The 24,855-nt window shown below is 42.5% G+C and overlaps 3 protein-coding genes across 10 annotated transcripts; 1 reads left to right on the plus strand and 2 right to left on the minus strand.

The window, feature by feature from the left end:
* Window positions 1-749: 749 nt before the first annotated feature.
* LOC109906431 (cell death inducing DFFA like effector b) lies at window positions 750-7,189 on the minus strand. 2 transcript variants are annotated; one of them, XM_031791929.1, is made up of 6 exons: window positions 6,943-7,169; window positions 5,871-5,994; window positions 5,073-5,231; window positions 4,469-4,659; window positions 2,339-2,341; window positions 750-1,873 (listed from the first exon to the last, which is right to left on the minus strand). In XM_031791929.1, the coding sequence occupies exons 1-6, from the start codon at window positions 6,966-6,968 to the stop codon at window positions 1,732-1,734; spliced, it is 645 nt and encodes a 214-aa protein (XP_031647789.1). In that variant the 5' UTR covers window positions 6,969-7,169; the 3' UTR covers window positions 750-1,731. The 2 variants fall into 2 exon arrangements, with proteins under 2 accessions (XP_031647789.1, XP_020359717.1); XM_020504128.2 differs by lacking the exon at window positions 2,339-2,341 and having other exon boundaries at window positions 6,943-7,189.
* A 625-nt stretch (window positions 7,190-7,814) lies between these two features.
* Window positions 7,815-20,191, plus strand: LOC109906428 (uncharacterized). Of its 5 annotated transcripts, XM_020504118.2 has the most exons (9): window positions 7,815-8,105; window positions 12,028-12,230; window positions 12,471-12,569; window positions 12,718-12,813; window positions 13,326-13,560; window positions 13,683-14,532; window positions 15,184-15,240; window positions 18,911-18,994; window positions 19,101-20,191. In XM_020504118.2, exons 1-7 carry the CDS (start codon window positions 7,925-7,927, stop codon window positions 15,206-15,208), a joined length of 1,689 nt encoding a protein of 562 aa, XP_020359707.1. In that variant the 5' UTR covers window positions 7,815-7,924; the 3' UTR covers window positions 15,209-15,240; window positions 18,911-18,994; window positions 19,101-20,191. The 5 variants fall into 5 exon arrangements, with proteins under 5 accessions (XP_020359707.1, XP_020359705.1, XP_020359706.1 ...); XM_020504116.2 differs by lacking the exon at window positions 15,184-15,240; XM_020504124.2 differs by lacking the exon at window positions 15,184-15,240 and having other exon boundaries at window positions 7,817-8,116.
* Window positions 19,844-24,775, minus strand: LOC109906430 (dehydrogenase/reductase SDR family member 4). 3 transcript variants are annotated; one of them, XM_020504127.2, is made up of 9 exons: window positions 24,661-24,775; window positions 24,167-24,309; window positions 23,710-23,887; window positions 23,351-23,452; window positions 21,247-21,317; window positions 21,114-21,165; window positions 20,850-20,984; window positions 20,641-20,696; window positions 19,844-20,389 (listed from the first exon to the last, which is right to left on the minus strand). In XM_020504127.2, the coding sequence occupies exons 2-9, from the start codon at window positions 24,304-24,306 to the stop codon at window positions 20,275-20,277; spliced, it is 849 nt and encodes a 282-aa protein (XP_020359716.1). In that variant the 5' UTR covers window positions 24,307-24,309; window positions 24,661-24,775; the 3' UTR covers window positions 19,844-20,274. The 3 variants fall into 3 exon arrangements, with proteins under 3 accessions (XP_020359716.1, XP_020359715.1, XP_020359714.1); XM_020504126.2 differs by having other exon boundaries at window positions 24,571-24,748; XM_020504125.2 differs by having other exon boundaries at window positions 20,617-20,696; window positions 24,571-24,710.
* Window positions 24,776-24,855: the final 80 nt, after the last annotated feature.

Consider the following 24,855-nt stretch of genomic DNA (forward strand, 5'->3'; position numbering starts at 1 on the left):
TAGGAAGGAGGGAGCAGGTGCGTGGAACCTTGTGAATGGGCGTGAAGCAGAAGTGACCATTGGAACAGACTTGGGGTAAATTTCAATAGTGTAAAGAGGCTTCCTCTCCTTGTTTTGTTCTCTCCTTTGCGAGCACTGATCTGGCATGACCTAACAGGTGCAATTGAATGTTGAAACTTTAAAGCCTATGTCTCTGATCCTTTTACCTGCTTGAAGTGACGATGGAAAAGGAAGCCATGAGTATTGAGACACTCCCCTGCTCTAATTTTACTGGAGAGGCCTGGAGGGTGCTGAAGATGGACTGTTAGGCTACATGTTAGGAGTTGTCACGAATAAGACAGCATTCTGTTGTATGTTACAAGCTGTTGATTATGTTTATGATGAAGTTCTACAGTCTGCTGTCATTTTAGCACTACTAACTTCCTGTTCACATGGTTCCTAATTCAAATGTCAATTCATGTTTCAAGCTCTTTCACAGGTTTGTGCTTGGAAGTTTCTAACTATGTCATTGCATTGATGTTCCTTGTTTGATATGTTCAGCGTGTAAAGAATTGGGGAAACTAGCGACAGCATATGTCCATGAGTGCGTTCCAATAATCTCTCCTTCCTCCTGAAGCGTTCGCTACTCCCCACGAAATGTAAAGCATTGGATTGATGTACTTGGAGTGCCAGTCATTTTCTTTCAAATCCATGAAGGGAAGTGAACAAGTGCTCACTTCGGGAGAAAGATTATTGGGATGCAACCGTTGTTTAAACAGAACGGATCAAATCAAATCAAATTTTATTTGGTCACATACACATATTTAGAAGATGTTATTTCGGGTGTAGCGAAATGCTTGTGTTCTTAGCTCCAACAGTGCAGTAATATCTAACAATTCACAACAATAGACACATCTAAAAGCAAAATAATGGAATTAGGAAATATATAAATATTAGGACGAGCAATATCGGAGTGGTATTGATTAAAATATATTAGAATAGAATATAGTATATACATATGAAATGAGTAAAGCAGTATGTAAACATTATTAAAGTTACCAGTGTTCCATCATTTAAGTGACCAGTGATTCCATGTCTATGTATATAGGACAACAGCCTCTAAGGTGCAGGTTTGAGTAACCGGCTGGTACCAGTTTAATATTTGATAATGTTGTTGGTAATGTTACTCAGTATATTCACTATCTGACCTCATACTGTGCTTATGCAGTCTGTGTCCTTGCCTTTTGGCAGATCTTGTGTGGTCATAAGTAAGAAAGTAATTAACTTATATATAGCCTAATTAAAGGTAGAGCAACTAAAGGCTCATGTTAAATCGTATTGGTTCCTCAAGTGCTGGTCAGGTTTCCTCATACCCTTCTATGAATGAACAGCACTGTTTCTCCTTGTTCTGCAAGTGGGTGTCTCTGACAGTGGACTGAGTGGATGTAGCAAATGAAAGATATTATTACACACAAGATGAGACAGTGATTAGAAACTACAAAGAAAGTGAAAAATAATGCATACTCAGTTTTTAAAAATGAATTGCTTCTATTTGTGGACTTCGTGGTACATTCTCAGAATTGTTAGAGAAAGATAAGTCCTATTTTACAACTAACCTTATAGAAAATCTAAACAATGTGTCATTATCCTCCTGTTTGATCACAACTCACAACCTTGCATAACTCAATCATAAACATACACTCAAGTTAGGATTGATTTGGTCATTAGAGAGCGGTCGGTCCCAGTCCTGCCTTAGTGCCAGTACTCTGTGGCCTCCACCCTCTGAGGCTGCCAGAACTCTGCTCCCTCGATTATCCGCTTGATCAGATTGGCTGAGGTGATCAACATGTGACCTGCCATCTGGAGGAGGGTGGAGGCCATGCGGAGGGCCTCTCTGAGAGAGAGAGAGAGAGAGAGAGAGAGTAAGTGAGAGAGAGAGAGAGAGAGAGAGAGAGAGTGACAGGAAGTGGGAAAGAGAGAGAGAGTAAGTGAGAGAGAGAGAGTGACAGGAAGTGGGAAAGAGAGAGAGATCGTCACCTCAAACAGGTATCAGGTTAAGATAGGATTTCAAGTTTCAACATGTAATTTCACAGCAGCAAGATGTGTGACCTGTTACCACAAGAAAAGGGCAACCAGTGAAGAACAAACATTTTTATGTTTATTTATTTTCCCTTTTATACATTATTTTGAAACTTTTGGGAGTGCAATGTTTACTATTCATTTTTTTATTGTTCTTTTCACTTTTGATTATTATCTATTTCACTTGCTTTGGCAAAGTAAACATATGTTCCCCATGCCAATAAAGCCTTTAAATTGAATTGGGGTAGGCCGTCATTGTAAATAATCATTTGTTCTTAACTGTCTTGCTTAGTTAAATAAAGGTTAAATAAAAATTGAGAGGGAAGGGAGAGAGAGAGAGTGAGAGTCGGGAAGTGGGAGAGAGAGAGGGGGGGTGAGTGAGAGAGAGTGACGGGAAGTAGGAGAGAGAGAAGGCGAGAGAGTGAAAGAAGGAGAGAGAGCGTGAGGGGGGGGGTGAGTGAGAGAGAGTGGCGGGAAGTAGGAGAGTGAGAGAGAGAAGGAGAGAGGGAGAAAGAGAGGGGGGGTGAGTGAGAGAGAGTGACAGGAAGTAGGAGAGAGAGAGAGAAGGAGAGAGGGAGAAAGAAGGAGAGTGAGTGAGTCAGAGGGGAGAATTACCATTGTTACAGATACAGTGAATTTGGAAAGTATTCAGACCATTTCTCTTTTTTCACATTTTGTTACATTACAGCCTTATTCTAAAATGGATTAAATAGTCCCCCCCCCCATCAATACATACAATAACCCATAATGACAAAGCACTAACCGTTTAATTTTAATTTGAGCTAATTTATTAAATTAAACTGAAATATCACATTTAGTATTCAGACCCAGTACTTTGTTGAAGCACATTTGGCAGCAATTGTTTTTACATTTTACCTTTGTTTAACTCGGAAAGTCAGTTAAGAACAAATTCGTATTTTCAATGACGGCCTAGGAACAGTGCCTTGTTCAGGGGCAGAACAGATTTTGTACCTTGTCAGCTCGGAGGTTTGATCTTGCAACCTTTTGGTTACGAGTCCAACACTCTAACCACTAGGCTACGCTGCCAATAGGCTACGCTCGCCAAAGTCTTCTTGGGTAAGACGCTACAAGCTTGGCACACCTACATTTGGGGAGTTTCTCCCATTCTTCTCTGCAGATCCTCTCAAGCTCTGTCAGGTTGGATGGGGAGTGTTGCTGCACAGCTATTTTCAAGTCTTTCCAGAGATGTTTGATCAGGTTCAAGTCTGGTTGGGCCACTCAAGGACATTTAGAGACTTGTCCCGAAGCCACTCCTGTGTTGTCTGGGCTGTGTGCTTAGAGTTGTTGTCCTGTTGGAAGGTGAACCTTCGCCCCAGTCTAAGGTCTTGAGCACACTGGAGCAGATTTTCATCAAGGATCTCTCTGTACTTTTCTCCGTTCATCTTTTCTCCCAGTTCCTGCCGCTGAAAAAGATACCCACAGCATGACGTTGCCACCACCATGCTTCACTGTAGGGATGGTGCCAGGTTTCCCCCAGATGTGATGCTTGGCATTCAGGCCAAAGAGTTCAATCTTGGATTCATCAGACCAGAGAATCTTGTTTCTCATCTGAGAGTCCTTTAGGTGCCTTTTGGCAAACTCCAAGCGGGATGTCATGTGCCTTTTACTGAGGAATGGCTTCCGTCTGACCACTCTACCATAAAGGCCTGATTGGTGGAGTGTTGCAGAAATGGTTGTCCTTCTGTAAGGTTCTCCCATCTCCACAAAGGAACTCTGGGGCTCTGTCAGAGTGACCATCGGGTTCTTGGTCACTTCCCTGACCAAGGCCCTTCTCCCCCCATTGCTCAGTTTGGCCAGATGGCCAGCTCTATGAAGAGTCTTGGTTGTTCCAAACTTCTGCCATTTAAGAATGACGGAGGCCACTGAGTTGTTGGGGACCTTCAATGCTGCAGAAATGTTTTGGTACACTTCCCCAGATCTGTGCCTCGACACAGTCCTGTCTCGGAGCTCAACGGACAATTCCTTCGACCTCATGGCTTGGTTCTTTCTCTGACATGCATATAGACAGGTGTTAGCCTTTCCAAATCATGTCCAATCAATTGAATTTACCACAGGTGCTCCAATCAAGTTGTAGAAACATCTCAAGGATGATCAATGGAAACAGGATGCATTTTCGATTCTCATAGCAAAGGGCCTGAATACTTATGTAAATAAGGTATTTCTGTTTTTTATTTTTAATCAATTTGCTAAAATTTCAAAAAAACATTTTTTGCTTTGTCGTTATGGGGTATTGTGTGTAGATTAATGAGGATTAAAAAACAAACCATTTTAGAATAAGGCTGTATGGTAACAAAATGTGTACGAAGTCAAGGGGTCTGAATACTTTCCAAATGCACTGTACATCTCAGCAGGCTGGAGACGTCCTCACATCCCCTTCCTCTCCACTTACCTGAGGACTTTTTTGGGCCCCAGACATTGGAAGTCAGCGCTGACGGAGTACCGGCCTGAGAATGTACCCTTCACATTCAGGGAGCCAAACACATCCTTGGGGTTCTGCCGGTACAGGTCAAAGGTCACCCGGGCTATGTCTTTTCCTGTCCGCGACTGGTTAGGGTCCTGGCCTTTGGAGAGCACTGCACCCTGTGGGGTTAGAGTAAGATATGGGGCAAGGTGAGAGACAGCGACATGGTCGGTGTCACCGTGTAACCGAACCAGGAAAAACTCTGGGCATTTAATATTTTCCTGATCAGGGCCCATATCCACATAGCGACTCAGAGTAGAAGGGCAGACCAGGATGAGCTTTGCCTTTCAGATCAGAATGAATAAGATTGTATGGACAGATCCTAGATCAGCACTACTACTCTGAGATGCTTTGTGGATACAGGCTCAGGTCACTTGATAGGCCTAGAGGAAAAACTCAGGGCCCTACTCATCTCACTTGGCAGCAGACATGGGTGTATATACCTGCACATACTGTCCAATCACTAACACAGGTCAGACGAAACAAATGATCATGTCCAGATCACGACAGAGACAGACAGTGTCAAACCCACCGGAGGAGGTTTCCATGTCTGTCCAGGTTCCAGGGCCATGAGGACAGTGTTGTCGGGCAGATACATCAGGAAGTCTTCAGAGTCTACCACTGTCCCGTCCTCCTCACACACTAGCACCACAGCCAGACTGGACAGGCATAGCATCAGGGCCTGACACACCTGGGGAAGCAGAACAGAGAGACATGTTCAGAGGACAGACAGACACAGTGTGGGTATTTTGTAGGCACAATTACATTCTCCTTTGGCATTCACTCCATGGTTCTTTGTAGCTCAGTCGGTAGAGCATGGCACGTGTAACGCCTGGGTAGTGGGTTTGATTCCTGGGACCACCCATAGGTAAAATAAGTGCATGCATGACTGTAAGTTGCTTTGGAATAAAGTGTCTGCTAAATGGCATCTATTATTGTCCCAGATCTGGCCTTGCTTGGGTCGTTACTAATTAGCACAGCCATAAAGTGATAAACGCCCCCAAATGTCTCTTCTTAAAATTGTATTTTAAACCTAACCCTTACCTGAACACTAACCTTAACCACACTGCTAGCCTTATGCCTAACCCTAACCTTAAATGAAGACCAAAAAGCGACTTTTTGTTTTCATACATTTTTACGATATAGGCCATCTTGACTTTGTGGCTGTGGTAACTAGGGAAACCCCTGTATAATTAGAGCCCAGAGCTTTTACTGGTAAAGTCAGATGGTCCCGAAAAATTCCTGGCCTTACTCATAATATCCCCCCCCCCCCTTTTTATTTAGCTTATTTAATAAATTAAAAAAATCAACATGTCTTTCTTTCTCTCACCCTCTCTCTCAGCTCCTCCAGGGTAGCTGCTGTGACACCTTTCCTGGTGCCCCTGTCATGGGAACACACCCTGAATGGTCTCTGGGGGGCTGGGGCCAACGACCACACCCGCCTGGTCACAGACCTGTGGAGGAAAAGGAGGAAGAAGATGTTCACAAGGCCAAATACTGCCAGCTTGAGGTATAATTTGCCTAACCTGGTCCGAGTTCTGTTTATGCTCTCTAACCAATGCCTACAGTCATTGACATTTGTCACGCTAACAGATCTGAATCAAGCTAGAAGTTGCCCTGTTCTTGGATCAGTTTACCCCACACACCAATCTTAACCTGAACCATGAAGAGGATATACAACCTGACCCTGTATCAGTGGTTTGGGACAACTTCTACCTATTCCCTAGTCCATAGATACACAGATAACACATTCGTACTGCACATCATTTCATTTGGCCTAGGAAAGCTACCATAAGATTATAGTGCAGAACAGATACAGTGATACAACTGTATCTCTATGTTTAGATGTTAACTAGATATGTTGCTATGGTTTTCTAATGCGTTCTGTAATATTTACTACTGCTGCTGAGGTATTGTATCTCGTGGACAGACTACGTCATTCAGGATCTGACTAAATTGCACAAGATTTGAGTTCTGGGTTAACCGAGATTAGTTGAGGTATAATGTGCTTTAAGGGCCCCGTGTGGGCTGAGAGGGATACAAAAAGAGATTGAGACTGATTGGAAGACAGAGACAGATCAATCATAGCTTCATCTGGTGGAGACAGTGTCTGTTTGACAACAGAGGTTTGAAACAAGTACAGAAAACCATTACTATTCTAACTGCCAGTCCAACTTCAATTAAAGCCCTCAATGATATACGTTTTCCAGTGGTTTGTTGCCATTGTGCCTTCTTGACAAATCTCTTGGCACTCAACAGCGTACACCTTTACAAGTACAGTGATAGAGTATTGTTAGAAAACTCAGAAAACTCAGATATAGAACAATTGATTGAAAAATGTACACAAAATGTGTGGGGGAAACATTATCCAGACACAGCTATTAGGAAGTAAGTGTACTTGCTTTATTAATGATGATGTTGACTCCATATCCCAGTCCCTTTCTTTCCTTCTCTCTCTTCTTTACCTCCTGTTTTTCCTTGTGTTGTTTTGGTAGCGTTGGTGCTATGTCGACTCTGATTCTGAATGTGTCTGACCCAGCTAATTCTTTAGGACAGACTTTGCCCTGATGAATCAGATACAAGACACATAGGGCAAAGTTCTCTGTCTGTGTGTGTACATGCGTGTGTGAGAGAGAGCGAGTGAGAATTGAAATGAAATTGAATTTCATTGAGACAGAGAGAGAGAGAGAGAGAGAGAGAGAGAGAGAGAGAGAGAGAGAGAGAGAGAGAGAGAATAACACTGGCCTATATCATTGACTCCACCATGGCATTAAATCTACAGTTGGATTTTTTTTTACATGATATCAGCACAGACTTTTGTTTTAATTTATCAGTGAAGTTAAGGTAATCATGAAGATTATTTCACAGAACAGCTAGACAGATATTTCACTGGATGTATAAATATGAAGCCTCCGCTTGGAGTTTCCACTCATTAGCAAATAAGGTAGTGAGAGGAATCCCACTGGCGAGCAGTGGGAGAAGATGGAACAGATGGATTTTGGCCTACATTTTACAAATGTTCTCATCGATGAAACATTTGATCTCAATACAGTTTTTTCTGTTTCCAAAACTAGAATCTGTTATGAACAGAGTGGACTACGTTTTGTAGACTTTAGACTTTGCCAAAGTTTTAAAAAATGGCGTTGTTTAGGAGCGCAAAGTAGGCGTTCCCTAACGGAAATATGCAGATGTTGGCTAGAACGGGCAAATAGGATCTCGCTAGCTCGTGTTTGACTCTGTCCACCTCCTTGCTTGTTCTGCCCACTATGACTCATCTGTTCCCATTGGAAACAACAGACGGTGGTCTATCTTCATTTAGTTATACAATCTTTGATTATACATTCATTCAGACGTCACATCCAGCAAGTAGAGAAGGCGGGGGAAATGTGGTTTTGGAGAAAGAGATGGCAGAAGCTGATGTGGATCTTGAATCAAGGAGTAACGTACAGTGCTGAGAATGTTCCTTATCTTGTAGCACTATGGGTTATTAATGAGGAGAAGCGGATCGGATTACCAATCTTGAAGAACCCATTTGAGATATCCAAATTGGTGGAGAAAGTGCTGGGTAAATTGAAGGTTGTGAGAATTACGAGAGGCATGTTTGTTTAGATTTAATGTATTTCTGAGGATCAGAAAGAACGTGTGTTGCGTCCCGAATTGAGAAGTTTGACGTGTCTTCGGAACACGGCACCGTTAAGGGGATAATATTCCTGGAGTGATTAAAGCACGTCGGATGAATCGCGCGTGTGTGTGTGTGTCGTGTCCTGTCGTCAAATCTCTGTATTTTTTTTATATGGAGTTTCTTCCCTACTCAAGTGCAGTTGGGGTATATAAACTACAGGGCCGAGCATTTACCCCAAGACCAATGCAGTGTGGTCACTGTAAAGCTTTTGAACATGTTTCAAACAAGTGTTTGCAGAAGGGGAGATGTGGAAATTGTTTTAGAAGTGATGAAAATGTAACATGTTGCAATTGTAGTGGGAACCATGAAGCTTCTTTGGAATGCCCGACCAGGGTAGAAGAGAATTTGGCCAAAATCCGGGTTTCCCAAAGCATTTCATATGCAGTGGTTGTTAAGTGTTCGAATGGTACTCCTAAAGACTCCATGGTGTCATGGTGGTGGATAGGCCTTTGCTGCAGGGGTTGCCTTTCACCAACAGGACCTATATGTTAAGAAGGTGGACTGTGTGGCCTTCATAGCTATGGTGATTAATGGCACTACCAAGGTGGAGAGGAAATTCCAGAAAATAGATATCATTGCGGATGCGGCAGAGCGGTTCCTGGGACTGAACTGAAAGACTTCTTGGCGGAGGAGTTGCATGGAGTATTGTCACCAGCCATATCACCCTCTCAGGTCCTAGAGTCTGAGAAGGGAAATATGGAGATTTGAAAGAAGGAAGTGGGAGTTTTAGGGCTCTATTTCACTTTCTTAGAGGAACAGGACTAATGAGGACAATTTAATGTAGTGAGGCCGTGACTGGCCTTTACACTCCCAGTACAGTAGGTGGCGATGTATGCACCTTAAGTTGGATGCGATCCGCCAACCCAATCCTGAAGAAGAGAAAGCAGGAGAACCCAGCGTGTTTTTATGCCTAAAATTAACAAACTCTTATGACCAAAGTCAGTGTAATAGATACAGATAGCAACCTCGAGCGTTGCATGTTTTCTGCTTGTATTGCTAGATAATCATTTGTTATTGTAACCTTGTCGTTAACTTATCCAGCAATCTCAACAGATACGCTTTGTTAGCCTAGCTAGCTAAAAAGTTGTCTACAAAGTTGGCTTGGAAAGTGAGCTAAAGCTAGCTAGCCATTCTATGTATAAAAATCGACCTAAATTCGGACGGGACAATATGGCAACTAAGAAGCCATCTGAAATGGGTAATTACTTTAGTCTTTGGTTTCCAACAGTTTTCTCTTTGCACTTACAGCTCGTGAGCTAACACTAGGAGTAGCAATCATTAACTGCAAAGAAACAGTAGGTAGCTATTGCGTGTTAGCCAGCCCTAAACAAACAACCTGATGGTTGCCCCTAGCTAGATATATCAGTACAGTAGCCAAATAGTCTCCTAAAACAAGACGCATAGTCACAGTGTTAGTAAAAGCAAAGTGACATTGACAGTTTCCTAACAGTTTTGCAGCCAGGCAATACATTCGGGTGTCTTTATCAACCATTATATAATAAGGGTTTATAGAAAATGGTTGCTTAAAACTACTTGAATTTGAGGTGAAGTAGGAAGATTAATTACACCCTAACTATTTTAAAGGGATAGTTCGCCCAAATTACAAAAAATACCCAATGGTTCCTTCCCCTTTAAAACAGCACTGTTACCATGGTTACTCCATGGATTTTCAGTATGAGGGAATCCACCCTAAAAAAAGATGCAATAGTCTCTAAAAGCCAGAATGTTGAATAAAATTATATTTACACTTACTTTACCGGTTGTACATGCTGGTGCTTTTGGCGGTAGGAGGTGGAGATAGGGTATCCACGGGAAAGTGTTGTTTACTTGACTTTTTTGCGGTGCCGATATTCATGGGTCCATCCAATATTAGCTTTTTTTTGTGCATCATGTCCAAATCATCCAAGATGATCTAAAATTGATTGTGAAGCTCAACAGTCACTTATGATTTAAACATGACGCTCAACAAAGGCTAACAGCCAGTCACTCTTCTAGTACTGAGCGATTAACCGAAATGTCAGTTATTTTTAGTTTTTTAAACAACTAATTGACTGACTTCAGTTCAATTATTAGAATTGTTTTTTCTTTTTCTGTGAGCTCAATGTGCACATTGCAGTTTCTGTAGAGATAAATCAGATCAAGCCTGAACTATGCGATGTAGTGGGGAGTTGTAGTTCCCAACTGGCCAATATTCTACATAATTTAATGCAGAAAATGCGGTCAATAACTACAATGACACAATCCCTTGCACGCCTACTCCGGTATGTTTCTCTTTTATGCCTGCTATGTTAGGTTAGTGTGGGGCAGAAAAGGAGAGAGAAGAGACAGAATGTGCGATCGAGAGGAATAAGAGAGCAGTTGCTTCGGGGTATCTTTACCTGGAAATGCATGATCTTAGCCTTATTTACTTTGAAGAACTACTAAAATAGTGATTTTTGTCAGACCGCATAGGCAGCAGCTCTATAGAGATGACAGCCACCCCCGAAGCAGCGTAACCCATGCAGAGCAAGGGGAATAACAACTCCAAGTCTCAGAGCGAGTGATGTTTGAAATGCTATTAGCGCGCACCCCGCTAACTAGCTAGCCATTTCACATTGGTTACACCAGCCTAATCTCGGGAGTTGATGGGCTTGAAGTCATAAACAGCTGCTGGCAAACGCACGAAAGTGCTGTTTGAATGAATGCTTACGAGCCTGCTGCTGCCTACCATCACTCAGTCAGTCTGCTCTATCAAATCATAGACTTAGTTATAACATGATAACACACAGAAATATGAGCCTTAGGTCATTAATATGGTCGAAACCGGAAACCATCATCTCGAAAACAAGACGTTTATTCTTTCAGTGAAATACGGAACCGTTCCGTATTTTATCTTAACGGGTGACATCCATAAGTCTAAATATTCTTGTTACATTGCACAACCTTCAATGTTATGTCATAATTACGTAAAGTTCTGGCAAATTAGGCGGCCCAAACTGTTGCATATACACTGACTCTGTGTGCAATGAACGCAAGAGAAGTGACACAATTTCACCTGGTTAATATTGCCTGCTAATCTGAATTTAGTTTGGCTAAATATGCAGGTTTAAAAATATATACTTCTGTGTATTGATTTTAAGAAAGCATTGATGTTTATGGTTAGGTACACATTGGAGCAACGATACGCACCGCATCGATTATATGCAACGCAGGACACGATAGATAAACTAGTAATATCATCAACCATGTGTAGTTAACTAGTGATTATGATTGATTTGATTGTTTTTTATAAGATAAGTTTAATGCTAGTTTACAACTTACCTTGGCTTACTGCATTCGCGTAACAGGCAGTCTCCTCGTGGAGTGCAATGTAATCAGGTGGTTGGAGCATTGGACTAGTTAACTGTAAGGTTGCAAGATTGAATCCCCCGAGCGGACAAGGTAAAAATCTGTCCTTCTGCCCCTGAACGAGGCAGTTAACCCACCGTTCCTAGGCCGTCATTGAAAATAAGAATGTGTTCTTAACTAACTTGCCTAGTTAAATAAAGATGAAATAAAGGTGTACATTTAAAAAATAAATAATACGGTGTCCAAAAATACAGATTTCCGATTGTTGTGAAAACTTGAAATCGTCCCTATTTAATCGGGCATTCCGATTAATCGGTCGACCTCTATAATATACACAACACCTGAAATAAGAATGAATAAGTGATAGGCAGTAATGGGATGTCACTACCGTCATGGGACTTTAAAGATTATTTTATCAAACCAACTGACCTCAAAAGGCTCTATTTGCTCCGCGTTACTCTCCCCTCTATCCCCTCAGACATCTTCCTTTCCTTCTCCTCCCTACGCCTCCTGGCCCCTCCCATCCGGCTGGTCTCTGCTGCCATGTGGAAGGTGATGAAGCAACGCGATGTGATGCATTATGGGACGCTGGAGGAGTTTGTGACATCCTGCTGTGAGACTGTCCCTGGCCTGCTCACATCTAGACACCAGGCCAAGCTGGCTCTGGGGCTGAGATCACGGGTGTGTGTGTGTGGAGGATGATATAGTTGACCCATGGCCATAAGTCTTTAGACAGTTGTGTTGTAGTAAAAATGGGTTGCATTCATTTGGCACCAAATGGTTGAAAACCTGAACTTGTCCAATAAGAAAAGCTCAATTTTGTTTTACAATTTACGTTGCGACTTAATGAATATTACCCTGTATGTGCTTCCACTGTCAGACTGTTCAGTCCTTAATTATCATGTCTCTGGCCATTTGTAGCTGATATTAGAGCTGTGCAATGGCTCAGACCCACCAGATCCAGCGGTTATCCTTACCCAGCTGGAAAGGATCCGTGCCCCCAACCCGTCCTCTGCCCTGGTGAGTGACAGTCAGTTCTCTGTACTGCAAGATGGGTGTGGTATTTGAATGGTCTTTCATCACTTCACTGCTTTGTACCCTAGGAATGATTTTGTGAGAAATACAGTATGTTTGCTGTAAGTGATGTCTCTGCATGCCTATGTTGCAGAAAAAGGATGTGAAGATTGAAACAGCAGTGACCAACCTCCGGGACCTGGTTGAAAGCTTTCTGAAAGACCCCACAGAGAGAGAACTATTCTACAAGGTCAGACTGGCTTTGTTTTGTTTGACTCAGCAGCTTTTCGGGGCGGCAGGTAGCCTAGCTGTTAGAGAGGCAAGCCAGCAACAGGAGGACTGTCCTGTCGAATCCCGGGGCCGACCAAAAATATCAGTCATGAAGTGAGCTGGCCAACCGGAGGGTTGCTGGTATCAAATCCTAGATTGCATTGTCTACTGTTGTGCCCTTGAGCAAGCCACTTAACCCCTCACAACAACAGCTCCCCGGGCACCCAGTTTGGCAGCCCCCCACACCTCTCCCCCCAAAACACTATGTATGTGTGTCTTTTAGGGGGGTTGGGTTAAAAAAGGAAGTAATATTTTGCTTGGACCTTGTGCGTAATTGAACAATAAAGTTATCTTAATTAGAGACAGTCACTGTAGCCTCATACTACCATCCTGGTCTCGCAAGCTTACATTCTGTTTCGCTATGGTCGTACGAGGCTACATCCACTGAGGAAATCTCAAATTCTCTGTCCCCCTCTCGTCTACCCCATACAGGTGGAGTTTCCGTCAGAGTATGGGCCTCAGTTTGACCAGGAGCTGGAGAAACTGCTGTGGGAGTTCCTGCTCCGACTGGACCAGCTTCTCCCAGTGCCCAACCTGGCTCAGACGGTGTCGTGGCTCACTGCTGCCCCTCCTGTCCTGGAGGAGTGTGCGCAGGCTGCCTCCCAACCCCAGCTCCTGAGGACCCTGCTCCAGCACCAGATCTGCCTGGGACACCTGGATTCTGCAGGTGGGTCTACATAGGGCGCATACCAGGCCGACTACATTGCAGTCGCGAGCCAGATTTCACAACGCCTGGGATAGATTTTTAACATATCGGCTAACCTCATCTCTTTTGTTACCTCCTATCAGCTTCTCTCTCTCCGTGTATGGGTGACTACCTCCTCTCATCACTCTCTCTCCCTCCCTCTGGAAGAGTGCAGCAAAGCGTCAAATCAAGATCTAAGCCTGCCTTGGTTTCCACCCCAAGTCCTCTGTCTTTAACCCCATTAACCGATTACAGACAAACAAACTTGTCATTGCCCGTCGCACCTGTGATTGGCGGGATTTGCAACGAAGACCTTCCAGTCATGGCTTCAGCCAATAAGAGGGCAAGAACTTTCCAGGAAGACGTTGTTATCCAATCGGTTTCAAGAGATGTGGAGGAGGACGCTGAGTCAACGGAGAGGTCCAAATATACATGCGTCAAAAGCAGAGAAGAGGAATCCGGAGAGGACGAGGAGATCATGGTCATGAGAAGAGGGAGGAAGAGGAGGAGTGTGAGAGACAGAGGGAGTGAAAGAGTGCTCAGGAGAGGGTGTGGGGGGGAGTTTGTTAGAGATGGAGAGGAGGATATGACGAGCAGTAGAGATGGAGAGACTGAGAGAGACCTTCTTAGGGACTGTTTGGTCCAGTTGGGGATCGCAAACCTCAAGGTTCCGGAAGACCATCGCCTCTATTCTTACATCACAGCCTGTCTGCTCAACAAACCCAGGGTGCTCATCCCCCGACTGACTTCAACAGACATCCCTGCTCTTTTGAAGTCACAACCTCCTTCCTGCAGCAACGGGACACCAACAGCAGGGGAAGGGAGCTCTCTATGGGGACAGAGGCCCAAGTTGCCGGCGATAACGGCATGTCGGCTTCCTTCGACCTGGCAACGGAAGTTGAGTGACAGGTCATTGACCCTAGATATGGGGCTTCCAGCATCAGCTGACAAAGAGTAAGATAAATACAGATGCTGATTTCAACAACCAAGGATACTTTCCTATACTAGCCTGGTTGCCAGATCTGGCCGTGCTTTCTTTTGTAAAAGGATGTTGTTCATTCATCGTTCCATACGTTCATCATCTCATACATGTAAGTGGAATGATGGCACACAACTGTAATTGTTTAAATCAGCAACAGATCGAGCAATCAGGCTAGTCAAATACCCACTAGTACTACAGTTTATTTTTTAAATTGCTTTTATGCTATTCTCACAAGTATGTGGTGAATTTTCAAAAGGCTTCGTACAAAACTTCGAACTGGTAACACTTGTAACGCAGAAAGTCTCATATTCAAAACTTCCACCTCATCCCATTTTTCCCTTGACATGGCGGAGACTCTCACTTGAACCTTTTACTCTTGGTTTTGGCCCACCAGCTTCAAACAGCTGTAAAAAATAAATAAATATATATATGTTTTGTTATTGAAAATGTCAGTGATTTAGATGGTACAATGATTCCCTACACTATTCGGTGCTTGTTTTCTCACATAAACTGCAATTGAGCAAACCAGGAAATTACAGAGCGATTTCTACATTGGCCACTTGACCAGATTTCCACTATATAACAGCCACAAAGTCAAAACGGCTTTCCCATTTTGATAACAGATGCTGCTTTGGGAGAAATCAATAGGCGAATATCACAGCCAATCACAACACTGGCGGGTAAGTAGTACTGAGAAACACTGTCATTCCACTATTACTGCAGATATATTATGGACTCCAAAATATACATTTATTGTGAAGTACCATGAACATTGCCAAAACGCAACACTATGATCTCTTCTCAATTTAGTTATTTTAACTACCAGTTAATCCAATATCAGAAACTGCAAGACACATGTTTCAAAATTGACCTTTGAATGTAATATGCTACAAATGTGATTGAAGACATCTTTCACGACCGTTTATGAAAAATAACGGATGTATTGTTCAGATCTCATTACAACATAGGTGTACAACAGTGCTAGTGTCAACAAAATGCATGTTGTGCTTTACTGGCTTAAAGTAGAGGAGCGATTTTCTGCACCGTTTCTCATTTTCTTAGAAATATTAATGTGTTGAACTCCAAACTGTCTATTCAATCAACTAACATACAGCTCTGACAAACATTTCATATTCCACAAGACATTCAACCAGAGCTCTCTTCACTGTCCCTAAAGTCAAAACGAACTCAAAGCAATGCCCAGTAGTACTGTATATAGAGCCATGATAGCATGGAACTCCCTGCCATCTCTAATCACTCAAGCAAGCTGCAAAATTAGCTTTAAAAAAATGAATAAAACTGCACACTGCCTCTGACCTATAGCTGGTAGCATCTCCCTTCCGAGCACCTCTGGTGCTGGGGTAAAGATAAGATGTGTCCTTGGCATTAGGATATCGGGACCTGCTTAGAGAAAGCAATGGTAAAGCAAAGCCTCAGTAGAGTAAGGACTGCAGTTTCCTCTATTGCCGCAGGGTCGGTATAGGGACCTGTTCTGTTTACTCTTTTATATAAATAATATTGGTCTATGTGTTAAATCCTGTCATATTCTTCTGAATGCAGACGATACGGTTATGTATGCCATTGCACTGACTTGTATCAAGCTATGATAGAGCTGCATTCTGATTTGGTTGCATTACAGAAAGCCCTTGTTGATTTAAAACTTGGAGTGATACATTTCTGATGGTCTACATATTCACTCTTTGGATGGCTCGTATCATCAAGTGGGTTCCCGCCTATAAATATCTGAGCGTCTGGATTGATAAATATCTGAGCGTCTGGATTGATAAATATCTGAGCGTCTGGATTGATAAATATCTGAGCGTCTGGATTGATAAATATCTGAGCGTCTGGATTGATAAATATCTGAGCGTCTGGATTGATAAATATCTGAGCGTCTGGATTGATAAATATCTGAGCGTCTGGATTGATAAATATCTGAGCGTCTGGATTGATAAATATCTGAGCGTCTGGATTGATAAATATCTGAGCGTCTGGATTGATAAATATATTAACGTTTAAAAATACATTTTTAAAAAAACGTACAGATGCGCTACACAAAGAGCTAAGATTTAAAGCTAAGATTTTTCTTACGCTGTACCTCAGATAACCCTTCATGGGCTGTACGCTGTACCTCATAACCCTTCATGGGCGGTAGACTTTACCTCAGATAACCCTTCATGGGTGGTACACTGTACCTCGGATAACCCTTCATGGGTGGTACACTGTACCTCGGATAACCCTTCATGGGTGGTGGGTGGTACACTGTACCTCGGATAACCCTTCATGGGTGGTAGACTGTAACACTGTACCTCAGATAACCCTTCATGGGCGGTAGACTGTAACACTGTACCTCAACCCTTCATGGGCGGTACGCTGTACCTCAGATAACCCTTCATGGGCGGTACGCTGTACCTCAGATAACCCTTCATGGGCGGTACGCTGTACCTCAGATAACCCTTCATGGGCGGTAGACTGTAACAAGCCTCAAGGAATGTAGCTCATTCTGAGCAGGGGTGACGGAAGCGAAGTGAAGCCTGTATGTCTGTTTAGTTCATTTTATTTTCTGGGGTGAAGGACAATAGGTGGAGCCCTGTATGAACTGACATAAGTGTAACTGTCTTGGAATGTTTAATTTTACCTAATGGTAACTAACAAAAGGCCTACAAGTTTAAGAGATTACATGTTACCGTAAGAAACCCATTGCGGGTGGTAACTGTAAAAAGTCTATACTTTACCCCAGGATACCAATTACAAGAGGTGCTATAGAAACAAGGTAGCTTTATTTTAGCAAAAAGTATCAGCCTATTTGCAACGCACCGTATTATTGTATTTTTGTATTTTTGTTTTTGTGGTTTGCACATGATTATGAAAGTGTATGTAATTCTGTCCTTGTGATGCACTTGTCTATTAATGTTCTGTGTCTTTTGTGTGGACCCCAGGAAGAGTAGCTGCTGCTTTAGTAGTAGCTAATGAGGATCTGAATAAAATACCCCGAAAAGTACTACTGTAATCACATGGAAGAAACAATGTTTAGCAGACCACTAGTTTGCATCAAGCCTGTCTTGAGAATTTTGGTCATACTTTAGGTTTTCATTGACATCACAGTGAATATCCTCATTGGGCATACCTTAGGTATTCATTAACATGACAGTAAATGTCCCCATTGGTCATACTTTAGGTTCTTATTGACGTCACAGTAACTGTCTCATTGTTCATGCACCTGGGGATAAACCTTTTGATATGGTGAATCCAAGCCTGACGTTCTGTAGGTCTGGATTAATGTCATTGCATACCTCATCCATGGCCTGAAGGATGGTGGCACGCTCATGGGGATGTTTTCCTAATTTGTACAAAACGCTACAAACACCTGTTTTCATGATCGTCATACCAGGTGAAGCTTTGATCCCCTTTTGATGTCAATTCAATCAGTGTAGATGAAGGGGAGAAGGCAGGTTAAAGAAGCATTTTTAAGCCTTGAGACAATTGAGCCATGGATTGTGTATGTGTGCCATTCAGAAAATGTGTAGGTGCTTTTGAACAGGGTATGGTAGTAGGTGCCAGGTGGTCTTGTGTCAAGAACTGCAACGCTGCTGGGTTTTTCACACTGAACAGTTTTCCATGTGTATCAGGAATGCTTTTGACACCTTGTAGTCCATGCCCTGACAAACTGAAGCTGGTCTGAGGGCAATAAGGGGTGCAACTCAATATTGGGAAGGTGTTCCTAATGTTTTGTACACAAAGTTTCTTCTTCACAAACATATATCTTTTCATGATGTAGTTCGCAATCTGTAGTAGACAAATCTGTAGGTTTACCAAACGGTTAAGTGATTATCAATTAAGAGCAGTCTGATTAAGTAAGAGTGAAATGTATTTTAACAAAAGAGAATCATATTAAAAGTAGTGTGGACATTGTGAAAGGCAATTGCTTTATATAAACATGTATTTCTAGCTGAAAAAGTGTTTGGTAAAATATTGACCTATAATTGTGTGTTGTACTTAAGTCAATTGAAAATGTGCTTAGAGATTTGAAAACTGCCGTTTTGATCAGTTGAGGTTTGTACTAAGTTGTGATCACAAACTTGTGAAAATTGCACCGAAGCGACTGGGGGGGGGGGGGGAATAATAAAAAAATACATAGTGTCATCACATTATTGTAAATGTCCAGTATTAGCAGAAGTGTAGGACTTTTACTCCACTGTTTACACCTCCAGGAACTGTGCATTCACTTCTGCATGCATGTACTCTCAATTCTATGGTTAAGTGAGTACGTTATGTCAGTGCAGTTATCGTTGCCTAGCCATTACAGTGTTATTCCAAGCCTTACGTCTCTCCCATCTCGTTTCCATCTAGAAATGTTAACTTCTCCAGTAACCGGTGACACAGGATGTCATTGGATATTCAGAGGATGAAGCGACAAAGAGTTTCAAAGGCAGTGTAAGTAGAGCCTTGGGAAGCAACTTTTATTATTCATCTTGCTTGCCCTCGTGAGTCTATGGTTCCTGAAACCACTGCAGTCTAATGTGCTCTCTGTCTCCCCCAGTTGTTTGTGAAGCCCTACTACAGGTCCAAGCACGACACCTAAGTGCCCAACCCTCAGGGAGTTCTTTAAGCCCGGCATGGCCCGACACCACCTCCTGTCTCACGGCAACGGACACAGATGACACTCAATAATTCACAGGTCTATGGCAAAATCATTTCTCCTGGTCCCAGATCTGTTTGTGCTGTCATGCCAATTTATATGGTCTGTTTATTAGACATGGCAAAATCATTTCACCATCCACTGTAAGAAAATATTTAATAGTGACTGACTAGCAGAGTTTTACGATTCTTTGTATCTGAATCACTTTGGAATAAGCATTTAAAAAAACCTGGGTGACTTTTATTGTGAAGTCAAAAGGATTGACCTGTCACCAAAACTGCACTACCTGTGTGCTGTAATACTTGTCAGTTCAATTGGCCAACACATTTTCTTTTAGGGGTAATAGGAATATCTTGACATATTGATAACTGAGGAAACAACTTGCACAAATTGATAAGAGTTTTGCTAATTAGTTTGTTTGACTTATATAGAGTTCAATTGTCCTTTTCTAATAACCAGATGCAGGATCTTCAAAAAGCAAATAATGAATCAAAGGGAAATGTATGCATCTGCCAAATAAGTTATTTTTCACACATCCAATGTCTTAGTGTGAAGAACTACAATTTAATTGTGTATAGTATAATAAATGTTGTATTTACTAGTTCCAGTATCTATATTTATGAAGTCCAATAATCAAACATGTATGACAGCGTTAACTCTTGTTTATTAAGGCAATGTAGTTATAGTTCCTAAGGGCTTGATGGTGGGACAGCGTGAAAACAGACATTTGGACCATGCTTGTGAGCTCAAATGCTTTAGTGTGCTGTGACAGTCTTTGAAGTGTAGTAATAATACATTGTGTTCATTTGTTATTAACCCAATACACAGTATAGAGCCCACTGAAAAGCATACCGAGAATGTCAGTAATAATCTCAGCAGTGGTGTCAACACTGTCCACTTCCTGCCTTAGTGTCCTCATGTCACTACAGTCTTAGAGGATTCCATTTCTCTGCAATGTAGAATAAATCTACCTGTCTTACAGTCCATTCTTACATTACAAGCATTGTTTCCTTTTGAGCGTCACAGTCAGTCAGCGTGGCCAGATTCTATTGACACTTTACAGCCCGACTACGTCTCACAACCTGCAGCTCATCCCTCCAGTCACAGTGATGGTCTCTCCAGTGATGTAGGACGCATCCTTAGAGCACAGGAAAGCGATCACTCCACCGATCTCCTCTGGCTCCCCAACCCTGGGAGAATAATACACAAGTAACAAATCAAACAGACCACCACGGTGAACATGCATAAAGACAGCCAAAACACAGATATGACGTCAACAACACTGCAACATGTCTTTCAATGTAACACAAGCAAATTCTACCAATTCAGTCACAATGGGTCAGACACATTTGTGGACACACTACATAAAAACAATAACACTTGAGGGTAAGAATGTACACTGAACTAAACGATGTACCCTAAGAACGAAGTTGAAGGCAACCTTTTAATGCTAAGCTGCTTCTTGAACTCGTCCAGAACGTCTTCGTCATGCCACAACTGCGAGAGAATAAGAACACCGCATGATCAAAAACTCCTATTTGTATGAATGATAGGAAAACAACAGCCAAACGAGTGATAGAAATAGAGGGTAAGCAAAGATGAAGAGAGTAAACCGGTGAAGATGACGATAGAAAGGGAGGGGATCCTCACTGCTTGGCTGAAGCGGGTCTTGATGATGCCGGGGGCCACACAGTTGACACGGATGTGGCTCTGGGCCAGTTCAGGGGCCAAGGCTCTGGTCAGGCCTAATAGGGCCGTCTTACTCACACTGTAAGGACCAAGGGCCTGGGGGGAATCAAAGGTCACGTTGAAAAAATATTTCTTCATACTAATGTAAATTAACACTACACACAAAAACAAATTCTGAGACGATCGACCCGAGAGCCATTCAGAGGGAAAATCAGAGGAGCTTACCTGCATAGGCTGGTAGCCGGCGACAGAGGACACAAACACAACACTCCCGCCCCTGGGAAACACATACATTGTAATTGGTATAGTTCACAAAACACCTTCCTACTTCATTATTTACATCTTCTCTCTCTCTCACCCCCTCTTCTCCATGTGAGGCACCACCAGTTGGGTCATAAGAAAGGCTGCCTTAACATTCACATCCAGGATCTGCATGGAAGTGAAAAGTAGAGCATTAGATCATGTAAACAAAGCAACTATGTTAAACCAACCAATGAATACCTAAGCATCTATGCGAATGTGTGTAACCTTTATTTAACTTGGCAAGTCAGTTGAGAACAAATTCTTATTTACAATGACGGCCTACACCAGGCCAAACCCGGATGACGCTGGGCCAATTGTGCGCCGTCCTATGGGACTCCCAATCACGGCCGGATGTGATGCAGTCTGTATTCGGACCAGGTACTGCAGTGACGTCTCTTGCACTGAGATGCAGTGTCTTAGACCGCTGCGCCACCACTAATGAATAGTTGGTTAAACCAACTAATGAATACTTAAGCATTTACAGTTGAAGTCAGATGTTTACATACACCTCAGCCAAATACATTTGAACTCAGTTTCACTATTCCTGACATTTAATCCTAGTAAGAATTCCCTGTCTCAGGCCAGTTACAATCAACTTTATTGTAATAACGTAGAGTGATTTATTTCAGCTTTTATTTCTTTCATCACATTCCCAGTGGGTCAGAAGTTTTTACATACACTCAATTAGTACTCGGTAGCATTGCCTTTAAAATGTTTAACTTGGGTCAAACGTTTTGGGTAGCCTTCCACAAGCTTCCCTCAATAAGAATTTTGGCCCATTCCTCCTGACAGAGCTGGTGTAACTGAGTCGGGTTTGTAGGCCTCCTTGTTCGCACACGCTTTTTCAGATCTGCACACAAATTTTCTATAGGATTGAGGTCAGGGCTTTGTGATGGCCACTCCAATACCTTGACTTTGTTGTCCTTAAGCCATTATGCCACGACTTTGGAAGTATGCTTGGGGTCATTGTCCATTTGGAAAACAAATTTGCGACCAAGTGATCAACTGATGTCTTGAGATGTTGCTTCAATATATCTACATAATTTCCCTGCCTCATGATGCCATCAATTTTGTGAAGTGCACCAGTCCCTCCTGCAGCAAAGCACCCCCACAACATGATGCTGCCACCCCCATGCTTCACGGTTGGGATGGTGTTCTTCGGCTTGCAAGCATCCCCCTTTTTCCTCCAAACATAACGATGGTCATTATGACCAAACAGTTTTATTTTTGTTTCATCAGACCAGAGGACATTTCTCCAAAAAGTATGATCTTTGTCCACATGTGCAGTTGCAAACCGTAGTCTGGCTTTTTTAATGGCAGTTTTGGAGCAGTGGCTTCTTCCTTACTGAGCGGCCTTTCAGGTTATGTCGATATAGGACTTGTTTTATATTTGTACCTGTTTCCTCCATCTTCACAGGGTCCTTTGCTGTTGTTCTGTGATTAATTTACACTTTTCGCACCAAAGTACATTCATCTCTAGGAGACAGAACGTGTCTCCTTCCTGAGCTGTATGATGGCTGTGTGGTCCCATGGTGTTTATACTTGTGTACTATTGTTTGTACAGATGAACGTGGTACCTTCAGGCGTTTGGAAATTGCTCCCAAAGATGAACCAGACTTGTGGAGGTCTACAATTTTTTTTCTGAGGTCTTGGCTAATTTCTTTTGATTTTCCCATGATGTTAAGCAAAGAGGCACTGAGTTTAAAGGTAGGCCTTGAAATACATCCACAGGTACACCTCCAATTGACTCAAATGATGTCAATTAGCCTATCAGAAGCTTCTAAAGACCTGACATTTTCTGGAATTTTCCAAGCTGTTTAAATGCACAGTCAACTTCTGACCCACTGGAATTGTGATACAGTGGATTATAAGTGAAATAATCAGTCTGTAAACAATTGTTGGAAAAATTACTTGTGTCATGCACAAAGCAGATGTCCAAACCAACTTGCCAAAACCAAAACCAACCAATGAATACTTATCACATAGTTATTACACAACTTACTGAATACTTCAAATAACTTGTTACATTAAACTAAGGGAAATGTGGTACTGTTAGACATGTAACATATTTCATTGCATCAAGGCTTCAGTATATGGGGCAGATTTTCGGTCCAGTTGCTTTTCAAAACATTTGTAAGATGCTTGGACGCATAACGCACCTTATCCCAGACTGCTGCTGTGGAGTCCATGATGTTCCCAAAGAAAGGGTTGACTGCTGCGTTCGAGACCAGGATGTCTATACCTCCACAATGTTCCACTGTCTAAACAGAATGGAAAATAACAACGCTGACCTTCTGTAAGGGCATGTGACTGATGGCTGTGCCTGTGATTGGTCAAGAAGTGGGAACTACAGTATCGATGATGTACTGGAATGTCACTGTGCTGAAGTTGAGTGTGATGGTGGTCACAATTTGAAGGTGTATCATTTGAATACGATATTGTCGCGTGATGATCAACTGATGTCTACTCTGTGTGCACCTTCTGGAATAGGAGCAACATGTATAGGCTTTTTCTTTACCATGTTAACCAGTCTTTCTCTGTCTTCACTTTTCCCAACGTTGCAAGTCGTTCCGGTCACTTGTATCTTCTCACTCTGCAGTAGTGCCACGGCCTTGTCCACGTTGGACTGACTTCTGCTGCTCACCACAACGTGAGCCCCTCTCTGACCGAGAGCCTGAGCTGCAGCCAGACCAATTCTGAAAGAGAAGAAGTAGAAGAAGACACAGTCAGTAGGAGAAGGATGATATATAGGGCCTAGAGCTTTCCCTGACTGTGTGGTCTGACCAGGAAAAACTCTGGCCCCTATTCCATAGACACTTGTTATGGCTTATAGGCTAACTTGGTGCCCATAGTTTTTCCAGGTCAGGCTAAGCGGTCAGGAAAAACTCATCATAGGACCATAGAGCAGGTGGGCAATTCACTATAAACAAATTAAATACATCCCCAGCAAAACAGTAGGCACAGCTATTCCTTACCCATCAGTGGAGGCAGTCACTATGGCAACCTTCCCTGCAAGACTGCTTTGAGACCCAGCAAGACTGCCCCCAGACATATTTCTTGTTTGACCTGCGACAGGATTGGTCAAAAGGCTCCTGCTAACAAAACACCTCAGCATTACCTGGAAAGAGAAGATTTCTCAGTGCACACACATACAGTAGACACACAAATGCAGGTGCCAACCCACAAGTGACCCTTTCAAAACATTATGCCGTAGTTACTAGGTCCCTTAGTTATTACATTGCTTTATCCACGATGTGCCTCCTTATTGTGGCTATCAGTGTCTAGACCTCGGTTATGAAGAGCAGAAATTAGGTGAAGGTTGAATTGTGCAAGAATACAAGTGTTATGTTGAATTCAAAATACAATGATATGACCTTACCTTTGGCTTTCTGATCAATAACGGCTACATGTAACACCAATAATCAAGGTTTGGCGTACTGTTGGTTTACAAATTGTAAGTTCAAAGTACCTCTGTGCAAAGTCCTTTACGTCCAGTGACAGAAGACAGGAACAAAAACACGAGTTTAAAGACGTTTCCGGTACTTCTCCAAAGTAAAAGTCCTATCCTGGGTGTACTGCTTTATTTACAACTGCGTCTATTGACATTGCGCCTGTACTCTCGTCTGTACGGCAGCCTGTGCTCCATTCAAACAGAATCCAAAAA

This window comes from Oncorhynchus kisutch, linkage group LG16 (genome assembly GCF_002021735.2).
Source record: "Oncorhynchus kisutch isolate 150728-3 linkage group LG16, Okis_V2, whole genome shotgun sequence".
Classification (NCBI taxonomy): Eukaryota; Metazoa; Chordata; class Actinopteri; order Salmoniformes; family Salmonidae; genus Oncorhynchus; species Oncorhynchus kisutch.